Genomic DNA, 17759 nt, shown 5'->3' with positions numbered 1-17759 from the left:
TTGCTATCAGGCCGTTTGTCTGAACCAACGTCAGGCAGCTGAGGCAAGATGTTTTGCTGGATTTTAGCCTAAGTCCTATGACGTCACGTGGTTCTTCGTTGTCATGTTTTTGCGTGCAAAGCGCGTTAGTCAACGGCATTTTCCATCATGTCGAAGCAGCAGTCGAAGCTTCGCTTTAAACACGTCAAAGATACTCGTTCTCAGAGGCTAAAGAAGAGCTCTGAGATCGTCGCCGTTTCAAAGACAGAGGATTCGCTCGAGGAGAGCAGCCCCTCCATCGCCGGTCAGATCCTGCCACTTTTCAGCTAGGAGAAAGAGTCTAGAGTGCGTTTTAGATGAAGAGGAGCTAAAGCAGCGACTCAATGAGTTGGAATCACTCAAGTTGTTCGATCACAACGTCGAATACGGGCCAGCTACAGGTGCTGGGTCAAACGAAGTCTTTTCCACTTGTCGACTTGCTAAAATCAATCTGTATATCACAGGAATTAGTCGATTAGAACGGTGGGAGAGGGCAGCCAAATTCGGACTACGTCCACCGCTGAAAATCAAAAATATTCTCACTAAACACGCAAATGAAGCAGAATTCACGGAAAGGTACAGGCGAAAAAGATTACTATAGATTCAAGTTGTAGTTAATAATATTTTTTCATTACACAGTGTTTGGGATTGTTATAACCTGTGACGTTTTTCAAGAAAAATTTTCTTCCACAGTAAGTTTTAGACTCTCTTTATTAGTCAACACACGCAGACACACACAGTGATGCACACACACGCGCAGCTGGAAGTTTGTGGAAACAGCAATATTACTAACTAGTTTAAGATTTTAGTAACAACGCCAGTTCCGATGGTAATGTGACCTTCACGTAAGGTGAAACGCTGATTGTTTTCGATTGGAAACGTCTTATTGAGAGTGAGCGTCAGCTTGGTATCTTCGCCAGGCATGACCATCTCTTTCCCGTCTGGCAGCACCACGGCCGCTGTCACCGTACCGGTTCGAGCAAACAACTGGGGCTGATAGTTGGCGACGAAAGGAGTGTGACGTCCGCCCTCTTGCTTCTTCAGAACGTACACCTAGTACAACAACGGTTATCGCATTTGAAGCGAAAGAGTTGTCTATCTGACCTGAGCTTCGACTTGAGTATGAGGCTTGATTGTGCCCGGTGCACACATGATCATGCCGCGACGAACGTCATCGCGCTTGATTCCGCGTATGAGAGCGCCAATGTTATCGCCGGCTTCAGCTTTCGAAAGCTGTTTATTAAACATTTCAATTCCTTTAAAGCATTTGCTATCGGGGGACGTATCTTTCTCATTGGCTGCAAGACTATACCTGTGACAGTTGTTTTGATGCTCGACGATCGAAATCCGATGATTTCCGCTTCATCTCCTTTTTTTAGTTGACCGCGTTCGAGACGTCCCGTGACGACTGTACCGCGTCCGGCTATGCTGAAAGTGTCTTCTATGGGAAGCAGGAACGGCTTGTCGGTTTCTCGCAGGGGCACAGGAATGTGCTGGTCTACGGCATCGAGTAATTTCAAAATGGAACTCTTTCCTATTTCTGCTTCTTTATCCTAGATATAAAGATAAGAAGAACGAGACGCGCTAGGTGAGAGGAAATACCTGCAAGGCACAGAGCGCCGAGCCAAGGACGACAGGCCCATTGTCACCATCAAATCCATAAGTGCTCAGAACATCTCGAACTTCTAATTCCACCTAAAGACGAAGAAGAAATGCTGCTATGTCTCCCCCCAAATGAACGCGACATACCAATTCAAAAAGGTCTTTGTCCGATACCATATCCGCCTTATTCAAATAGACGACAACGTGTTTGATTCCGACCTTAGACAAGAGAAGTGGTGCAAACGGGACTTTGTCGACGAGTGATCAAATTACTTGATTGGCCAAAAGAAGGTGTTCCTTCGTTTGCGGCATACATCCGTCGTTGATATCGACAACCAAAATCGCGCCGTCCATCTGAGCAGCTCCTGCGAAGAATCTTCACAATAAAAAATCCTCCGTCTTTATATCGGTAAGTGGGGCGAACCGGTTATCATGTTTTTGATGTAGTCGGCGTGGCCCGGGCAGTCGATGTGCGCGTAATGTCTTTTTTCCGTTTCGTACTCCACGTGGGCCGTCGCTATAGTGATTCCTCGCTTTCGTTCTTCGGGAGCCCGATCGATGTCGCCGTAGTCCTTGAATCGCGCCTTCTGTTCCTCGGCCAAGACTAAAAATTTAGAGCGAAGGTGGAAGAGAGAGAGCACGTGCGACGCGTAGCGCCACTTACCTTTCGTGATAGCCGCTGTTAGAGTCGTTTTACCGTGATCGACGTGGCCGATCGTTCCTATATTGACGTGAGGCTTCGTTCGTTCGAAGTCAGCCAAATTGCGACGTGCACCGCCGTTATTCGGCAAAATGCGTTGTCGCCTGACGAGGTGGCATGGCTGCAGACTTCGTTGCACGCTCCAAGTGCCGAAACGAGCTAATACTGCGGCCCGCGAAAAGAATTTCAAGGTCAACTTTATTAGACTGAAGTTGACATACGTCTCGGGATGAGATACGTCGAAGCCGAACGCACGGACCAAAGCATTTTCTTTTCCTCGTCACCGCGTCTGCGTACACCTACACGATTTACCTACGTAGTCACGTGAGTCATTACATTATGGCGTCGTCATTCCTCAGCGTCGTCATCGTTTGCCTCCATTTCCTCGTCGTTTTCGGCGATTCGGAGTCACTCACGTACGACCGCTATCACAACTACGACGATCTGACGACGTTTCTTCGCGCCTACAACGCCAAATACCCGTCGATCACTCGACTCGTCTCGGTGGGAAAGTCGGTCCAAGGACGCGAATTGTGGGCGATACAGATAACAGACAACCCGGGAAAACGCGAAGCGGGCGAGCCCATGTTCAAATACGTGGGCAACATGCACGGAAACGAAGCAGTCGGTCGTCAAATGTTGATCTATCTCGTCGACTATTTGTGCACGAAGTACGCCGACGGCGACGATCGCGTTCGTCGTCTCGTCGATTCGACCGACATCTACATCATGCCGTCGATGAATCCGGACGGCTTCGAAATGGCGACCGAAGGAGAATGCGACTCGTTCAGCCGTACGTCGGGACGAGAAAACGCGAACGGCGTCGATCTCAATCGCGATTTTCCCGACCAATTTTTTCCCAACGACAAGCACGTTCCTCAAGCGGAAACGAAGGCCCTCATCAAATGGATCGAAGAGAATCCTTTTGTTTTGTCGGCGAATTTGCACGGCGGCGCCGTCGTTGCGAGTTATCCGTTCGACGACAGCGCTTCGCATCCCCAAACGGGGCACTATAGCAAGACGCCTGACGACGCCGTCTTTCGGCAGTTGGCTCGCACCTACTCGAATTCTCACAAGACCATGCACCTGGGAAAGCGTTGTCCTGGGTAAGCCACCCACACGCTAAAATCAATTTTATATAATTTTGTCTAGTGATATTGATCAATTTCCGGGTGGTATTACAAATGGTGCCAGGTGGTACGACGTTCCTGGCGGCATGGAGGACTACAATTATCTTCACAGCAATTGCTTTGAGATCACTTTGGAGTTGTCCTGCTGTAAATATCCGCGCGGTTCGAATTTGCATCGCGAGTGGGAAAACAATCGCGAGGCGTTGCTGGCTTACATCGAACAGGTGCATCGCGGCGTCAAGGGATTCGTCTACGACGTAAACGGTCTGCCCATTCCCAACGCCGTTATCAGTCTCCACGGAATTCGTCACGACGTCGCGTCCACTCAAAACGGCGACTTTTGGCGACTCGCCGTTCCCGGCACGTACTCTATTACGGCGCACGCGGACGGCTACGAAGCCGAGACGCAAAACAATATCAAAGTCGTTGCTAATGGCCCGGCTGCCGAGCTGAATTTTCATCTGAATCCTCTCAGTCACGAACCCACCAAAGAAGCGCGGCACGACGACAAAATGACCGATGCCACGACGCTCGTTCAACCGAGCGTCTTTCACCATCACAACGACGTCAAACTGACGACATTTTTGCGCGACTACTCCAGTCGATTTCCTAACATAACTCGTCTCTACAGCGTCGGCAAATCGGTCGAAGGTCGCGAGCTTTGGGTGATGGAGATCAGCGATTTGCCGGGCACGCACGAACCGGGCGAACCGGAATTCAAATACGTCGGAAACATGCACGGAAACGAGGTTGTCGGCAGAGAAGTTCTCCTACTTCTTATTCAATATTTATGCGAGAATTACGAACGCGATCGAGACTTGACCAATCTCGTCGATTCGACTCGAATTCACATCATGCCTACTATGAATCCGGACGGGTATTCGAGAGCGCACGAAGGCGATGCTCAGTCGGTTGTCGGACGGGCTAATGCCAATAGAATTGATCTCAATCGTAATTTTCCGAGTCTTTTTCACGGTCCCGCTCATTCGCCTCAACCCGAGACTCGACACGTCATTTCGTGGCTCCAATCGAATCCTTTCGTTTTGTCGGCGAATCTTCACGGCGGCTCTCTCGTTGCCAATTATCCTTATGACGATTCCAAGTCGGGTAGAAACGTCAATAGTGCGACTCCAGATGACGACATATTTCGTCAATTGGCGTTAGTCTATTCTCGCGCTCACAGTCGCATGCACGCCTCTTCGACGTTCAAGAACGGTATCACGAATGGCGCTGCCTGGTACACTGTCGCCGGCGGAATGCAGGACTACAATTACGTCTACACGAATTGCTTCGAGATTACTATTGAACTCGGCTACGTCAAGTTTCCGCTGACGAAAGACGTGAAGTCGCATTGGCTGGAGAATCAGAATGCTCTCGTTGCCTACATGGAACAAGTGCATCGTGGAATCAAGGGCTTTGTGCGATCGTCCGATGGAAAGCCTTTGCACAAAGCTGTCATTCGCGTCGATCGTCGAAATCATCCCGTTTATACAGCCGTGGACGGCGACTTTTGGAGACTGCTGGTACCCGGTTCGTACAACGTTACTGCATCAATAGCGGGCTACGAGACTGTATGGAAGCAAGTTGACGTTCTTCAAGGAAAGCCTGCTACCGTGATCAATTTTGAATTGAAGCCACTAGTAGTAACACCATTGACTCCTGTGAATGAAGACGAGAGCACGACGTTGCCGTCCTCTTCGCCGAGCACCACGTTGCCGTCGTCTCTGCCGAGCACAGCGAGCGGTTTGCTGCCACCGCTCACAGAAGGAATAGAAAATCAGAACGAATCTCTTTCGCGTCGCCCCGTGACGGAGCCGACGCCTCATGAACGTCCAAGCGGACATAGAAGTTCTTTATCTGCGTTACACGCAACGACAGTCCAAATGCCGAATTCAACTGTTCCGTCGTCGAATCGTCCTCCTCCTCCTACTCCGACGACTTTGAAGGCTCGCACGCCCGCTCCTTTTCCCTCGTTGCCTTTGAATTACAGCGACTTGGCGACGTGGCTTCGTCGCGAATCAGAAGGCCAGCATCGACTTGTTCAACTTCAAGTTAAATCAGTAGGAAAGTCGGCTAAAGGACGCGACATTCTCGAAGCACATTTGGAGACGAAAACGACCAAGGAAACGCATCTTCACGTATGACTACAGACTTTGTTTATTTTCCTCCTAATTCTGTCTGACGAATTTTAGGTTGGCTTTATTGGAGGCTTTGTTGATGGCGACACCGTATCGTCTCACGTTCTTCTCAGCCTCATTCGCTCTCTCGTCACAGATGAAGCGGCGAACTTCCCATCGCTTCATATTCACATTTTGCCTTCTTTCAACGTCGATGGCTTTGACAAAGACGAGAGTTGTGTGTGCGGAGACCACTCGCTGCCTCGCTTTTTTGTTGATACTAATGAAGGCGACAAGGTATGGGCTACGGAGTTGCATTCATCGTTTCCATCTTCTCCTTCTAGATATTAACTCCTTTGGGAGACCTTTTTGTCAATTGGATTAAGACGAGGAAGATAAGCGCTCTCTTTGACTTACGTTCAGGAACAGGAGATGTTGGATTCAGGTGAGAAATAATATTTCGAGTGGTGCTCATTCTGACTGTTTTTGCGTGCAGGTGGCCTTTTGGTGACGAAGCGACTGAAGACGGTTGGATTTCCCGTTTTGGGTCGACAACGGACGTCAAAGCGCCTTCCAAAAATCAACTTCTCAACAATACACGTCTTCCAACTGGCTGCACGCTCTCGAGAAACGAAAGCGCCACCGTCGCGACGGACCCCATTCAAAAGTTCTCGTACAACGAATTGAACGTGTATCACTTCATCGATGAACTGTTTCCCTGCACGCGTCCTGGTCTTTTCACCACCGCCGGTTACGGCCTCCAATTGATCAAATATCTTCGAATCCTGGAGTATAGTGCTATCGGTCGCGTCACAGATTCGAGCAAACGTCCACTTCCATTCTCTACTGTTTCCTTTACGCATCAAAAATTTGCTCCGGTAAAGACGACGACTCTGACGAATGGAGCGTTCTTGACTCCACTCGAAAGCGGTTTGTACACGGCCGTCATTTCTCATCCGAAATTCAGTTCAGTTATTAAACGAAAAATTGCCGTGTCTTCAGGAATTTCCAAATCGATTGATGTCGTTCTTCACAAAGATCCTGTTCCCAATGACTACCACGCTCACGCCAACCAAATTGCTTCGTCTGTCAAGGGACTGGCGAGGAAATATCCGAAAGTCTGCCGATTTCTTCCAGTCGGCGATCGAACGGGCAGAGCGTTCGCTGTTTCCGCGGGTTCTAGCTACAAGGGTGACGGCGCTCGTGTAGCAATTATAGGCAATATTTACGGAGACGATGCGGTTGCTCAGGAGGTACTTCTTTCCCTGGCGACCGATTTGTGTCAGAATTATGGAAACGACGACGACGTTACCGACCTTCTCGACTCTACTCAAGTGTTTGTTATCCCGTCGTTCGATTTGAAGGCTTATGAGAAAATAATGAAAGATCAACTTACTTCATCGTCTTCTTGTCAGTACAGTTCTGCAAGAGATGTTCCGACGACCTACTGTGATTGGATAGAAAAGCAGCAATTTGCTGCCGTTTATCTTCTCGCTACGAGTACGACCACCACGCACTCAGAGACGACGAAGGGAAAGAATTTTGTGAACGATTACTTCATTCAGTTGTTTTCGAGAATGACCGCAAATCAACCAGCGACGTCTTGTAATATGACTAGGAGCGAAAACGCGATTCCGGCTAGGAAATCGTGCTTGACGTCGGTAGCAACTCGTTTGGATATTGACGCGTGCCAGTGTGGCAACGGGCCCAAAGCACTGCTTCCCTCGATCTGGTCTCGTTACCGCAATCCTTTGGTCAGCGTTCTTCAACGCTCTCAAGTAGCAATCTTAGTGACTGTAAAACATTCCAAGCCGGAATCGACGAAAAACAACGTGTCGCTGGTCATTACCGACATCTTCAACAAAACGCGTTTGACTTTGAATAGGTACGTGCCAAAGGAGGGGAAGTTGTGGTTGGTTGTCCCGCCAGGAAGCTACCGGGTGACTGTTGGAGGTGTCAGTCACAAAACTGTTCACGTATCGTATCCCAGCACTTTGTCAGGCAACCGTCCGTCTTCCGTTGATTTTGTATTAGATGATGAAGATAATGGGAGTGAAAGAAAAATTCTCGGCTTGTCTCCATCAATATTTGCTGTTATTATCAGTATAACGAGTGTGTTCGTCGTTATTTTTGTCGTTGTTCTGGTGTACAGATGTCGGAATTATGCGGCAGAAAGTCAAGGTTTTCGTCGACTCAAAAGTGGTGGAAACGGCTCTTCTTCCAACAGCAAATACCTGCTAAGTGCCGATTTTGACGACAACTCCGACGAAGAAGAAGACGTGTTCAATCCTCACAAACTTTAGAATTTTTTGTTGAGTTTTGCTTTTAGTCCTCTAGTGGTTGAATCAGTTGATATCGTATTACGCGTGCGCACGGCGACGGAAACGATGACGTCGGTATTTTTCTTTCTTCCCAATTTAATCGGTCTCTGGTAATCTTGACGAGAATACTGACCCCACGAAAGCATTATCTCTTTGTAGGATACGCTCGACTTTCGTTGCTACTCGTGTCTTTTGTCTTCTTCGACTTTCCCATACTGTTTCTCTTCATTTACGGACTTTCAGCTGCTTTGGACGGTCGCCCGGACAACGACGATTCACGTCTTAGCGATTAAACGGTTTTATCTGTAGGATTCGATGGGTACGTCGCACGAAAGTGGAAGCAAACGTCGGCATTCGGAGCTTGGGTGAGTCCTAGACACACACAGACCCATCATTTTTACAGATTCCTATTCTTTTTAGCTCGATGTAGTGACTGACAACATTTCGAGGAGTATGGTATGGTGCCACATAACGAGCGTAAGTCCAGCTGGTTTTGCCTAATTGAATAATTAATTTTTTTTGTTCTCTACAAAGTGGGGATTCTTCGTGTCTGGCTTGGAATGGTGCGTCTTCGTCTGCACGCACACGTATGGATCTCAATGGAAAAATGAATTTGATAAAGCGCCTTGGTGGGCCAAAAAGATTATGGCTCACGGTAAAAATATGACTTTTTTGGATTTGCTTTGTATTGACCCTGTTTACAAGGGTTCAAGACGTTGCATGGTTTTGTTGCAATTACTGGACTTTTTGTGCTTCCTCTATGGATTTATGGAATGCAACATGGACTTCATCGTCCATTTCCCGCCTGGTTCTACTTAGGAGGTTTAGCTTTTCTTGTCATTGGACGCCTTATGTCACTTGCAGTTGAGGTACTGTAGCTGCCTCGATTGGTTTATGCCCTATGGAATATTGATATTTGTAGATTTGGTGTATATGGAATCATATCAAGCTTCTGGCAAGAGAAAATTAGATTTTAGTTAACGTCGATTATGTTGCATGTTTTATTTTCCTATGTCACTTGGTAGGCGTGATAGCAATTTATACGGGATGAGTGTGGGTTCCGAAACTTAGCGTACGCGACTGTGCGACCTGTAGATCAAAAATGGAAAGAGAAGTCGAGGTTTTGAGCAAAACGTGGGTCGCATTTCGGCGTTCTAGTATCTTCTTCAGCATTTTCAATTCAAGCAAATGAGAAAATTTGCTATCGGAACCCCGAAAGTGATAGAACGAGCGGTGCCGACGCGATTTTCTCTCGTCGCCGTCTCAGCGCCCTACGGACTCATCTTCGCAGCAACGGAGAAAGGCACGAGCGGGCTGCGCTCGCAGCTACGTGTACGCGAAACTCTCTTCTAGGCTTCTACGTCATAAAAACGGAAGACGTGGAGCAATTTGACAGCGGAGGAGGAGGAGGAGATGGGGGATCCGACCTTCCAGCAAACATTTTCGTCGCCGCTCGAAATGTCGTTCACTTGGGAGTGAGTTGTGACGGTCTCACGCTCTCCGTCGTCGCTATCAAAGACGGAAGTAGTCACGTCATTCTATTTTATGACGTCAGAGCATTTCGAGTACAATTAGCCCACGTGATGTCCACACCGTAGAAAAACGTTGGCCACTTTTTAGGCTCAATCCGCAAATGACGTCAGACCCTTCGTTGCTCATTATCTCACCAAATTGCCGGGTGAGTCTTATATATGACGTCACGTTTGAGGAGTAGATGTGTATGTGTTTAGGTGTCGGTTTGATCAACCTTCGGTGGAATCCTCAAGATCCGAGTTTATTTGGAACTCTTCTAACGAACGGCACTTGCATCGTGTGGCAAATTGCTTCCAAGATCGTCATTAAATCTTCATTGTCTACTTCATTTGGTGCCACTTCAAGTAAATAATCATATAGGAATTATATGAATATGAATAATTTCGATTGTGTGACAGTGTCTTGGAGCTCAAAGGGGACGCAGATTGCTGTCGGACGAAAAGATGGTGTCATTGTTCAATTTGATCATGTGAGCGTTTTGAGCGAAAATCTAGGTTCGAGATTTATTCCAGTACTTCAGGACTTCCACGCAAAAAGAGAAATTCCCTTTCCTACGTCACTTGGATCGGTTCCGAGAAGAGGTCATTAGGAAATACGTAAATGAGATTAGGACTTTTATAATTTCGCTCTCAGTGTCCGGCCTGGCTTGGCTCACTGCCTACGTTTTCGGCGTCGTTTACGCACCCGCTTCGGACGAAGACGAGTCCTTGTCATGTTGCATTCTTTTTATGGGGGTACTTATGACGATTAACTAATTCTTATTATTATTTCTTCTTCTCTATAGAAAGATGCGTCGTCTCCTGTTTGCTATGATTTTGAAGACGCTTATTATTCGGCGGGAAATCGTCTTGATCAGTACTACTTCAATTTTATATCTGATTGGTAAACTGCTAAAAAGAGAACGACACTTTGACGAAGCTCTCTTTTTGGATACAGGAAAGTTCTCTTTTCTCTGTCGGCGAACGGTAACGAAGTGGTCGTATACAGCGAAAAAGAGGGAAAAAAGGTTTTGTAATTGAAATTCGACTCGTTCTGTTCAACGACGTTTTCACTAGAACGAGTGGGAACGATGGGAACTGGAAGATTCGAGTCGAGGCGTCATTCCCATGTTTAACGGCGAAGACGCGTTTCCCATTGGAATGGACGTGACGTTCACATCCCAGACACAAATTCCTATCAGTAAATAGATTTTGTGATGTTCATTCAATGTCTCACAGTCTTCATTTCGCGTCTAGACGAAGTCAAAACGCTTCCTCCTTCTCCGATTCTCGTCGTTCTTTCCACAAGCGGAGAAATGTGTCTCTTTCGTCTTCTCAATGATACGACGCCTCCTAAAATTGTTACGAAGCCGCCCGACCCGCTACCAATTGAAGGAGAGCGAAGACTTCAAAGTAGGAAAAATACCATATGAAGTGAATCGACGTGGCGATCTTTTTTCCCTCCGCAGTGTCGAGTCCTCCAAGCGGCGGAAGCGGGCCCACCGTCTCTCCCAAATCGTTGCCATCCTCCGTCGCAAAACCCATCGCTCCGACGATGACAGCAACAGCGGCAACCTCTTCGCCTCTAGCTCCGTTTCAATCGTCGTCATTGGCAGCTCCACCTGCATCTACAAAGCAAGGTCTTTTTAGTCTGAAAACGACGTCGACGACGATGACTCAGCCGCCGCCGCAGCCGCAGCCGCCACAGTGGGGACTTGGCTCCTCTTCTTCTAATCCTCCTCAATCGCAGGCGACTCCTCTAGCGTTTGGACTGGGTTCACAAACGGCTAGTTTGTGGGCGCGAAAGGAGCAGCAAATGACGGCTCCCGTCGGGATGCAACCGCCGCCGCTAGTCAAATCTTTTTCTCCTCCCGTTGCCGCTTCCACGGCAACCATCGCGACGACAACGACGACGACGACGACCTTTGTCCCTACGAGCAGCGGAACTTCGTCGTTTTCGCTTTCGTCGCAATTACTTGGCCGCGTTTCTACCGCGTCCTCCTCTTCCGCCCCGCCGAGTCTCGGTAGTTTCAATTTGAAGACCGTAGCATTAACGACGCCGACGCCCAGTCAAGGCGACGATCATAAAGACGAGATCCAAAGGCTGCCACTTTTTTCTTCTCTAAAAACGCCGGCGACGACGCTAATGAGCAAGCCTCCTCCACCGGCAACGTCCTTGTCTTTGACCGCAGGGCAATCGCTCTCTACCATGGCAGCATCTTCGTCGTCGTCGTCGTCTCCTCTATTTTCGTTGAATTCTCAAGCTACTGTCTCGGGTCCAGCGTCTCTTACGAATCCTATAGCGGCGCACGAGTCGGAAGTAGGCACACGTAGTCCTTTCCTAGTTCCGTCAACTTCTGGTCCACCTATGACGACGACGATGACGACGTCGACGTCGACGTCGACAGCAGCCACAGCTACCTCGTCGCATCAGTCTCATTTCCTCAGCAGTGGCAGCGAAAACGTAAGAGCAGAGGAAGAAGCGAAAAAAAGCAGCAGCATTCAGTCAAGCCCTGAACAAAAGGCAAGTGGGAGCGGAAACAAGGTTGAGTCTTCTCCGACTATTCATGCGGCGAAATCGGCCGAAGATGTAGAGGAAGCCTTTTCCAAAGCGATTATTGAAGAGGTATATCGTCTACGATTGTATACTATGTGCTCCTGAAAAAAAATGTCTCTGTAGATTGAAGCTTTTTCTGACGAAATAGATTCGTTTAACGAAACGGTAGAAGCCATCTTTTCCAACGATGACGACGATGAAAGAATCCGCCACGCGTTTGGTGGCTTAGTGGGAAATGAAGAGAGCGCTCAAGCTCTCAGTCGTCAAATCGAAAACACGCAGACCTGGTCAATGGCTATGGAGAAAGAAACGAGCGTGAGTTACAAAACTACAACAAAGAAATATTTTAGCACGTTGTCATTAGATTATGTGCGACGCCGTTGATCACTTGAAAGGAGACGTCCTGGACGGATTTGCCCTAGTGGAAGAAACACAGTGAGTCGGCTCGATATTTTTGCCGTCGCTCTGTTGCCATGCCAACCCGATTTTAGGCTGAAGCAAGGGAAAAAATATAATGTCAAGCAGAAACAATTGCTTCAGGTGAAATTGCTCTGCTAAATTCCCTTTCTGTGATTAGTATCGACGCGTTTTAGCGACGTCCTTTGGATCCCGAAAGTGAGCACAAGCTGAAAGAAATCACGACCGCATATCAGCAAATTGCTAGGACTTTGGAGTAAGGCACTGTACTTGGCTGCGACCCGTGAAACGCATCTTTGTAACTCTCTGTAGAACTGCGGACCAAAAGCTTGACGCCGAGTGGGAGAGACAGGAAGAACGTGCAATGACGTAAGGCTAAGATATGCCCAGTAGTCTAAAGCTCGTCAAAAAAGCCATTTGAATTTCAGATCAAGGAGACTGACTGAACCGCCTGTACATCAAATCTATAGAACCCTTAAAAATCATATGTCCGTTGGACGAGAGCAGGTTCGTCATCCCGTGACTAAGTATCTAAAGCTAGATCAGACGACGTCCTTTAGGCCAAGAAAGTCAATGAGTTGGCTCGAAAAATGAGAGACTTGCGACTGATTGGTTCATCTTTTCCTTGGAAAGAGAAAGCAATGCGTAGAGAAGGGCAAGTCTATTAACTTTTGGGGCGTTCGTTAGTTATTCCCTTACTACTACGTAGATCTGATCAAGACCTAACTAGTCTCGAATCGATAATGGATCCCTCAGTTGGCAGCTCTCCTGCGATGCGAAGTAGATTATCTTACGAGAAAGAATCGCAAATCCGATCCTTTTTAAGTGGAATGCAAACACCTCCAATTCAAACGCGTGTTCTGCAGAAAGGTTTGTTAGCGAAAAAAGACTTCTCAAGTACGTGAATTCGAGTTCGTTTGGGCATTTTAGCGTACGAGTCGGCTCAGAAAAAAGCGAAAGAAAGAATTGACGAAGTATTGGCATCAGGTAGAGAAACGAACACTACGCATTTTGAACTTTTATGAGCTAGCGAAACTCTTTCTCTCTTTCTTCGCTCATGCACGTAGCTAAATCGAAAAAGAAGATGATCTTGACGTCGCCAAACCGGGCTGAAACTAGAGACGCCGTTCAGGAGACAACGACAATGTCGCTCGCTTCTGCTGCATCAAAATCGTCGACTGTTCATTACGGAACTCCTCCTCAAACGATTCAATCTATTGTAGCATCGTCGTCGTCGTCGTCATCAAAAGGACAGGCAGTATCAGTTGCCGCCAGGATCGTCGCCGGAGTTGAAAAGGCGTCCATGTCTCAATCTTTCGCGACTCCTGCCTCCTCAACAGTCGTTACCACTGTTTCTACTGGTCCCGTTTTCTCTGCTCCAAGTTGGACGCAGAGTTCGGGACCGTCTTTTACGGTGGGAGTTGGCGGCGGATCCTCTAAGGTTGGACTTTCCTCCGCTTTGACAAGAAAAGGTGCTGTGACAACTGTTCCGCGGTCTGAATCTTCTTTGAGCGCAGGAGGAGCGGGAGGAGCAGGAAGATTCGCGTTTTCTCTGCCTAGTGGAGGAGGATTCTCATTCTCCAGCTCGTCGTCATCGAATGCGCCACCTTTTAGTGTTCAAGGTTTTTCCAAGTCCTCGTCTACGGAAGCGGTTACAACTTCTGCCACCACGGCGTCGCAACCGTCGTCCACGGTGCCTCCTGTATCCGCTGCTCCTGGCGGCCGATCAATTGGCTTGGGAAGCTCGGCTCTTCCATCAGGATTAGCATCAGGCAAATTTAACTTACCGCCGCCAGCTGTAGAACCGACTACAGCTCCGCCAATGACTGTACCTTCCGTCAAGATCGTCACCAGTTCAGCGGCTGCTCCCCTAGAGTCAGGGTCTGCTAGCCTCTTGCGTTCTTCACCGTCTACTTCGGCGTCTTCTTCTGCCGTTGGAGGTTCTTTGAAAGCTTCGCCACCTAGTCTTTCTTCTAGTACTGCATCAACAAGTGTCGTCGTTACCAATCCAACTAGTACCACCACATCTACTTTGCCTCGTCTTTCAACATTACTGGGGAACAAAACAACTGAGCAACAGCAACTACCTCGTCTTTCAACGTTACTTGGAAACAAAACAACTGAGCAACAGCAACTACCTCGTCTTTCAGCGTTACTTGGAAACAAAACAACTGATCAGCAGCAGCAACAACAGCAACAACAACCGCAACAGCAACAACAACCGCAACAGCAACAACAACCGCAGCAGCAGCAGCAGCAGCAGCAGCAGCAGCAGCAGCAGCAGCAGCAGCAGCAGCAGCAGCAGCAGCAGCAGCAGCAGCAGCAGCAGCAGCAGCAGCAGCAGCAGCAGCAGCAGCAGCAGCAGCAGCAGCAGCAACCGTCATCTCCGTCAACAACTGCAGACAGCAGCAAAAACGGTATTCTTTATCTTTTCATCTTCATCACCTTTGACAATAACCCGTTTATTTTTGTAGCAGAGGACGCAAAGCCTACTGCGACGATTGCAGATTCCGGTATGCTATTACTGTAAAGTGCTTGCATTTTCTTACTTCTTTATCGGTAATAGCTGCTGCAAAGTCGTCTCCTCAGTCTGCCGTTAGTAGTGCGGCCACCACCGCTGCCGCTGCTGCGACTGTTGTTCGATCCAGCAATGCTGTCGGCGGTGATGGCGGAGATCAAGCATCGGCAGTTGTCAAAAACTTGTTTGGAAGCCTCAGACAAGATTCTGACGAAGTGGAAACACAGGACGAATTAAAAAGTCTTGAAGATGATGACGACGATGAAAACGTGGAAGAAGACATTAATGTTGTGGCTTCCAGTGGTGACAAGGCGGAGGATGAAAAAAGTAAGAATCAAGGGCTTTTCTCAAGCAAACGCGCAATAAAGATTCCTAGTTCTGGGTGCGTCTGGTTTTGGGTCATTTGGCCTTGGCGGCAACAAAAGCTCCGAGCAAATTTCATCAACGTCACAGCAGCAAGGACTCTTTTCGATGAAACAAGGATTGAGTGGTGATGGCGGGGATAAGGTTCGTGTATTTGCAATAGCAATACTTGTTTGAATTGAAGATTTTTTAGAGTTCTCTATTTGGGCCGTCAAGTGCTCCAAACCCTTTTACAGGTGGCGTGTTTTATTTATTTATTAGCCGTACCTGTAATCTACTGTTCTTTCGTTTCCAGCTTCTTCGCAATCTGCTCAGTCATTGTCGAGCAAAAATTCAGGATTTGCTTCTGGTTTCACTTCGTTTACATCGCCGCCAAGCAATTCTTCAGTCTTTGGTAAAAGTTTGAGTGTATATTGCGAAAGGATCGAATTGTTTTTTTAAGCTTCGGGCTTCGGTCAGTCTCCTTCAGGCGTACAACTTGGAGGAGTTATTGGAGGCAATAGTAACAGCGGCGGCGGAGGAGGATTTGGCGCTGCTCCAGCTTTCGGCGGAGCGCCATCATTTGGAAATACGGCTTCGTTTGGAGGCTCTTCGTTACCTCCTCAAGGAGGATTGGGAACCGCGTCAAGGTGCTGTGTTGCAATGCCTAAATTTAAATTGTTTATAGACTACGTGTGCTTTAGAATATTTGGAAGCGGTGGCGCTAGTTTCGCTTCTGGCTTGGCTCCTGCTGGTCCGCCTCCGCCTCCTGCAGGGCAGTCAGCTCAAATTTTTGGACAGTAAGTCAATAACCTACGTTTGCAGAATGGCAGGTATCTTCTCTTGATTGGAATTCTAGATCAGGACAACTGTCAAGTGCCAACGTTGGCTTTGGAGATTTGTCAGCTGCTCGTTCAGGCCAGAGCATTGGGGGTGGTGGCATTGGGGGTGGTGGCATTGGGGGTGGTGGCATTGGGGGTGGTGGCATTGGGGGTGGAGGTGGCACCGGGTTTGCCGGCTCGCTGCAGTCAAGCGTCGGTAGCTCTTTTGCTGGTGCTGGATCTTTTCAAAGTCTTTCTCCCAAGTAATTTGTTGTGAGGTCCTAAACATGCCACCTACATTGTAAGGCTATTATTATAGGTCGTCAGCCTTTATGTCCAGAAGGAAGTAACCGATGCATGCAACTGCTTTTGGGTTATATTTTCGCGACGTCCAAAATGTCGCGAGGGAGCTTCAACCTAATTTTTGGAAAGGCAACTTTTCGATATATTGCTGCCGAATCGACACGCGCATGCTCACTGAAAACGTCCGCGTGCTGCTACGCGTATACCATTCTGCTCCAATCGCCGCCTCTAGCCGGCGCGCTTCGTCGTCGCCTCCGTGCACGCAGCTCTGAGCTGCTGTCGTCAGTTGGTAAGTGGACGAACGTTTGCACCGCACGTTTTCGTGTTTTCGCGTTTTTCGCGTCATCGGACGGAGCGAAAAATAACGTTAGAGCGTCGAGGCGGGTTACACGGCTGTTATCCGCTGTTTTCTACATTCCAACGACGTTTTTCGCACAGAGCGAGGCGACTTGGCGATGCGCGAAGTGCACGCGTCACGTGTAGGTGAAGATTTGATAAACGTTGTTTCTTTTGCAGAGGTAAGTGCATATTGTTTTTTGCAGGAACCGACTCAGCTGGAAGATCAACTGGGAATGGCACAACTTATAAGGTACAACTGTAAAGTTTGTCGTCTCGTATAACCACAAGTCTTTTTTGCAGTGTTGAGTGTTGATTGGGAAAGAAGCAGCAACTTTATATTATATATATATATAGTTTTTGTAGCGTAGCTAGTAGAGTTTGCACGGTAGCGCACCTTTGCATGACACGTGCCCGTGTTCAGCGTGCAACCAACGCCTGCCAGCGATCTCGTCTCTCGTCTCGCGTGTGCCGTCCTGCGCCACGAAAGCAGGTAGCTTTATTAGAAGCGTGTTCGTCGTTATTAACTTTTGTTTTGTAGGAGTTGGGGTCCTGAGCAAGACCCCGTCATCAAAAACTGCTCGTAGATAAGGGAGGGGACGGTCACTTTATTTAATAAATTCGAAAAAAATGCACAGTCTCTCGCGTTTTCATTCAGAGGCAGTTTTGACGGGGTCATGCCCAGGACCCCTTCCAGGCAGTTTTTGATAACGGGGTCTTGCCCAGGACCCCGGTGGAGCAGTTTTTTAATGACGGGGTCATGCCCAGGACCCCAGTCCTAAAAGACACACTTAGCTAAATACGAGGTACTGAATCTGCTCACCAAATAAATATCCAGATGATGCTGAGGCTGGGAAAACTGCCCACCCTGTACGCGTCTACAGAGGTAGCAGGGACGCATCAGCTATGGAGACTGCAGTCCCAGGAGCGATGGCAGTTTAGACGACATTTCCTCATACCACGGGAGGCCTTTTAGGAGCTCGCAAACTGTGAACCCCGCCGCGGCTGCCGCGGAGTCTCTGAGGATCGCTTCCGGTCAGGTTTCCGGAAGGTCAAGCGGGGAGCC

General features: G+C 48.3%; 5 protein-coding genes and 1 long non-coding RNA gene across 7 annotated transcripts; 5 read left to right on the top strand and 1 right to left on the bottom strand.

Moving 5' to 3' along the window:
• On the top strand, nt 1–826 carry LOC136187636 (DNA polymerase delta subunit 4-like). Its single transcript, XM_065975274.1, has 4 exons — nt 1–283; nt 336–419; nt 483–594; nt 658–826. Exons 1-4 carry the CDS (start codon nt 148–150, stop codon nt 680–682), a joined length of 357 nt encoding a protein of 118 aa, XP_065831346.1. The 5' UTR covers nt 1–147; the 3' UTR covers nt 683–826.
• On the bottom strand, nt 712–2613 carry LOC136187634 (elongation factor Tu-like). The gene is made up of 9 exons (XM_065975272.1): nt 2542–2613; nt 2285–2485; nt 2045–2224; nt 1894–1985; nt 1768–1839; nt 1621–1713; nt 1331–1571; nt 1123–1274; nt 712–1071 (listed from the first exon to the last, which is right to left on the bottom strand). Exons 1-9 carry the CDS (start codon nt 2585–2587, stop codon nt 811–813), a joined length of 1338 nt encoding a protein of 445 aa, XP_065831344.1. The 5' UTR covers nt 2588–2613; the 3' UTR covers nt 712–810.
• A 24-nt stretch (nt 2614–2637) lies between these two features.
• Nucleotides 2638–7932, top strand: LOC136187632 (uncharacterized). Its single transcript, XM_065975270.1, has 5 exons — nt 2638–3426; nt 3473–5588; nt 5643–5864; nt 5912–6012; nt 6064–7932. Exons 1-5 carry the CDS (start codon nt 2660–2662, stop codon nt 7868–7870), a joined length of 5013 nt encoding a protein of 1670 aa, XP_065831342.1. The 5' UTR covers nt 2638–2659; the 3' UTR covers nt 7871–7932.
• A 14-nt stretch (nt 7933–7946) lies between these two features.
• LOC136187635 (CDP-diacylglycerol--glycerol-3-phosphate 3-phosphatidyltransferase-like) lies at nt 7947–8945 on the top strand. Its single transcript, XM_065975273.1, has 7 exons — nt 7947–7991; nt 8048–8143; nt 8198–8253; nt 8309–8365; nt 8423–8543; nt 8594–8757; nt 8811–8945. The coding sequence occupies exons 1-7, from the start codon at nt 7955–7957 to the stop codon at nt 8856–8858; spliced, it is 579 nt and encodes a 192-aa protein (XP_065831345.1). The 5' UTR covers nt 7947–7954; the 3' UTR covers nt 8859–8945.
• A 20-nt stretch (nt 8946–8965) lies between these two features.
• On the top strand, nt 8966–16219 carry LOC136187322 (nuclear pore complex protein Nup214-like; the record flags this gene model as incomplete). Its single annotated transcript, XM_065974901.1, has 31 exons — nt 8966–9008; nt 9059–9191; nt 9242–9453; nt 9509–9566; nt 9619–9765; nt 9820–9890; nt 9942–10002; nt 10055–10155; nt 10206–10303; nt 10358–10427; nt 10477–10600; nt 10657–10812; nt 10869–12025; nt 12080–12271; nt 12321–12391; nt 12448–12496; nt 12550–12629; nt 12686–12742; nt 12802–12880; nt 12934–13028; nt 13083–13243; nt 13304–13360; nt 13441–14790; nt 14848–14886; nt 14940–15218; nt 15268–15398; nt 15448–15490; nt 15550–15648; nt 15697–15883; nt 15938–16033; nt 16093–16219. Coding segments are annotated over exons 1-31 (5598 nt in total), but the record flags the coding sequence as incomplete, so codon positions are not given.
• Nucleotides 16220–16221: 2 nt separating this feature from the next.
• On the top strand, nt 16222–17328 carry LOC136187311 (uncharacterized). Of its 2 annotated transcripts, XR_010669901.1 has the most exons (4): nt 16222–16317; nt 16374–16840; nt 16900–16946; nt 16997–17328. It is a non-coding gene; the product is annotated as an uncharacterized lncRNA (long non-coding RNA). The 2 variants fall into 2 exon arrangements; XR_010669900.1 differs by having other exon boundaries at nt 16374–16946.
• The last annotated feature ends 431 nt before the right edge of the window (nt 17329–17759 follow it).

The sequence above is a fragment of the Oscarella lobularis genome, chromosome 5 (genome assembly GCF_947507565.1).
Source record: "Oscarella lobularis chromosome 5, ooOscLobu1.1, whole genome shotgun sequence".
Lineage (NCBI taxonomy): Eukaryota > Metazoa > Porifera > Homoscleromorpha > Homosclerophorida > Oscarellidae > Oscarella > Oscarella lobularis.
This window is presented reverse-complemented; position numbering and strand designations above follow the sequence as displayed.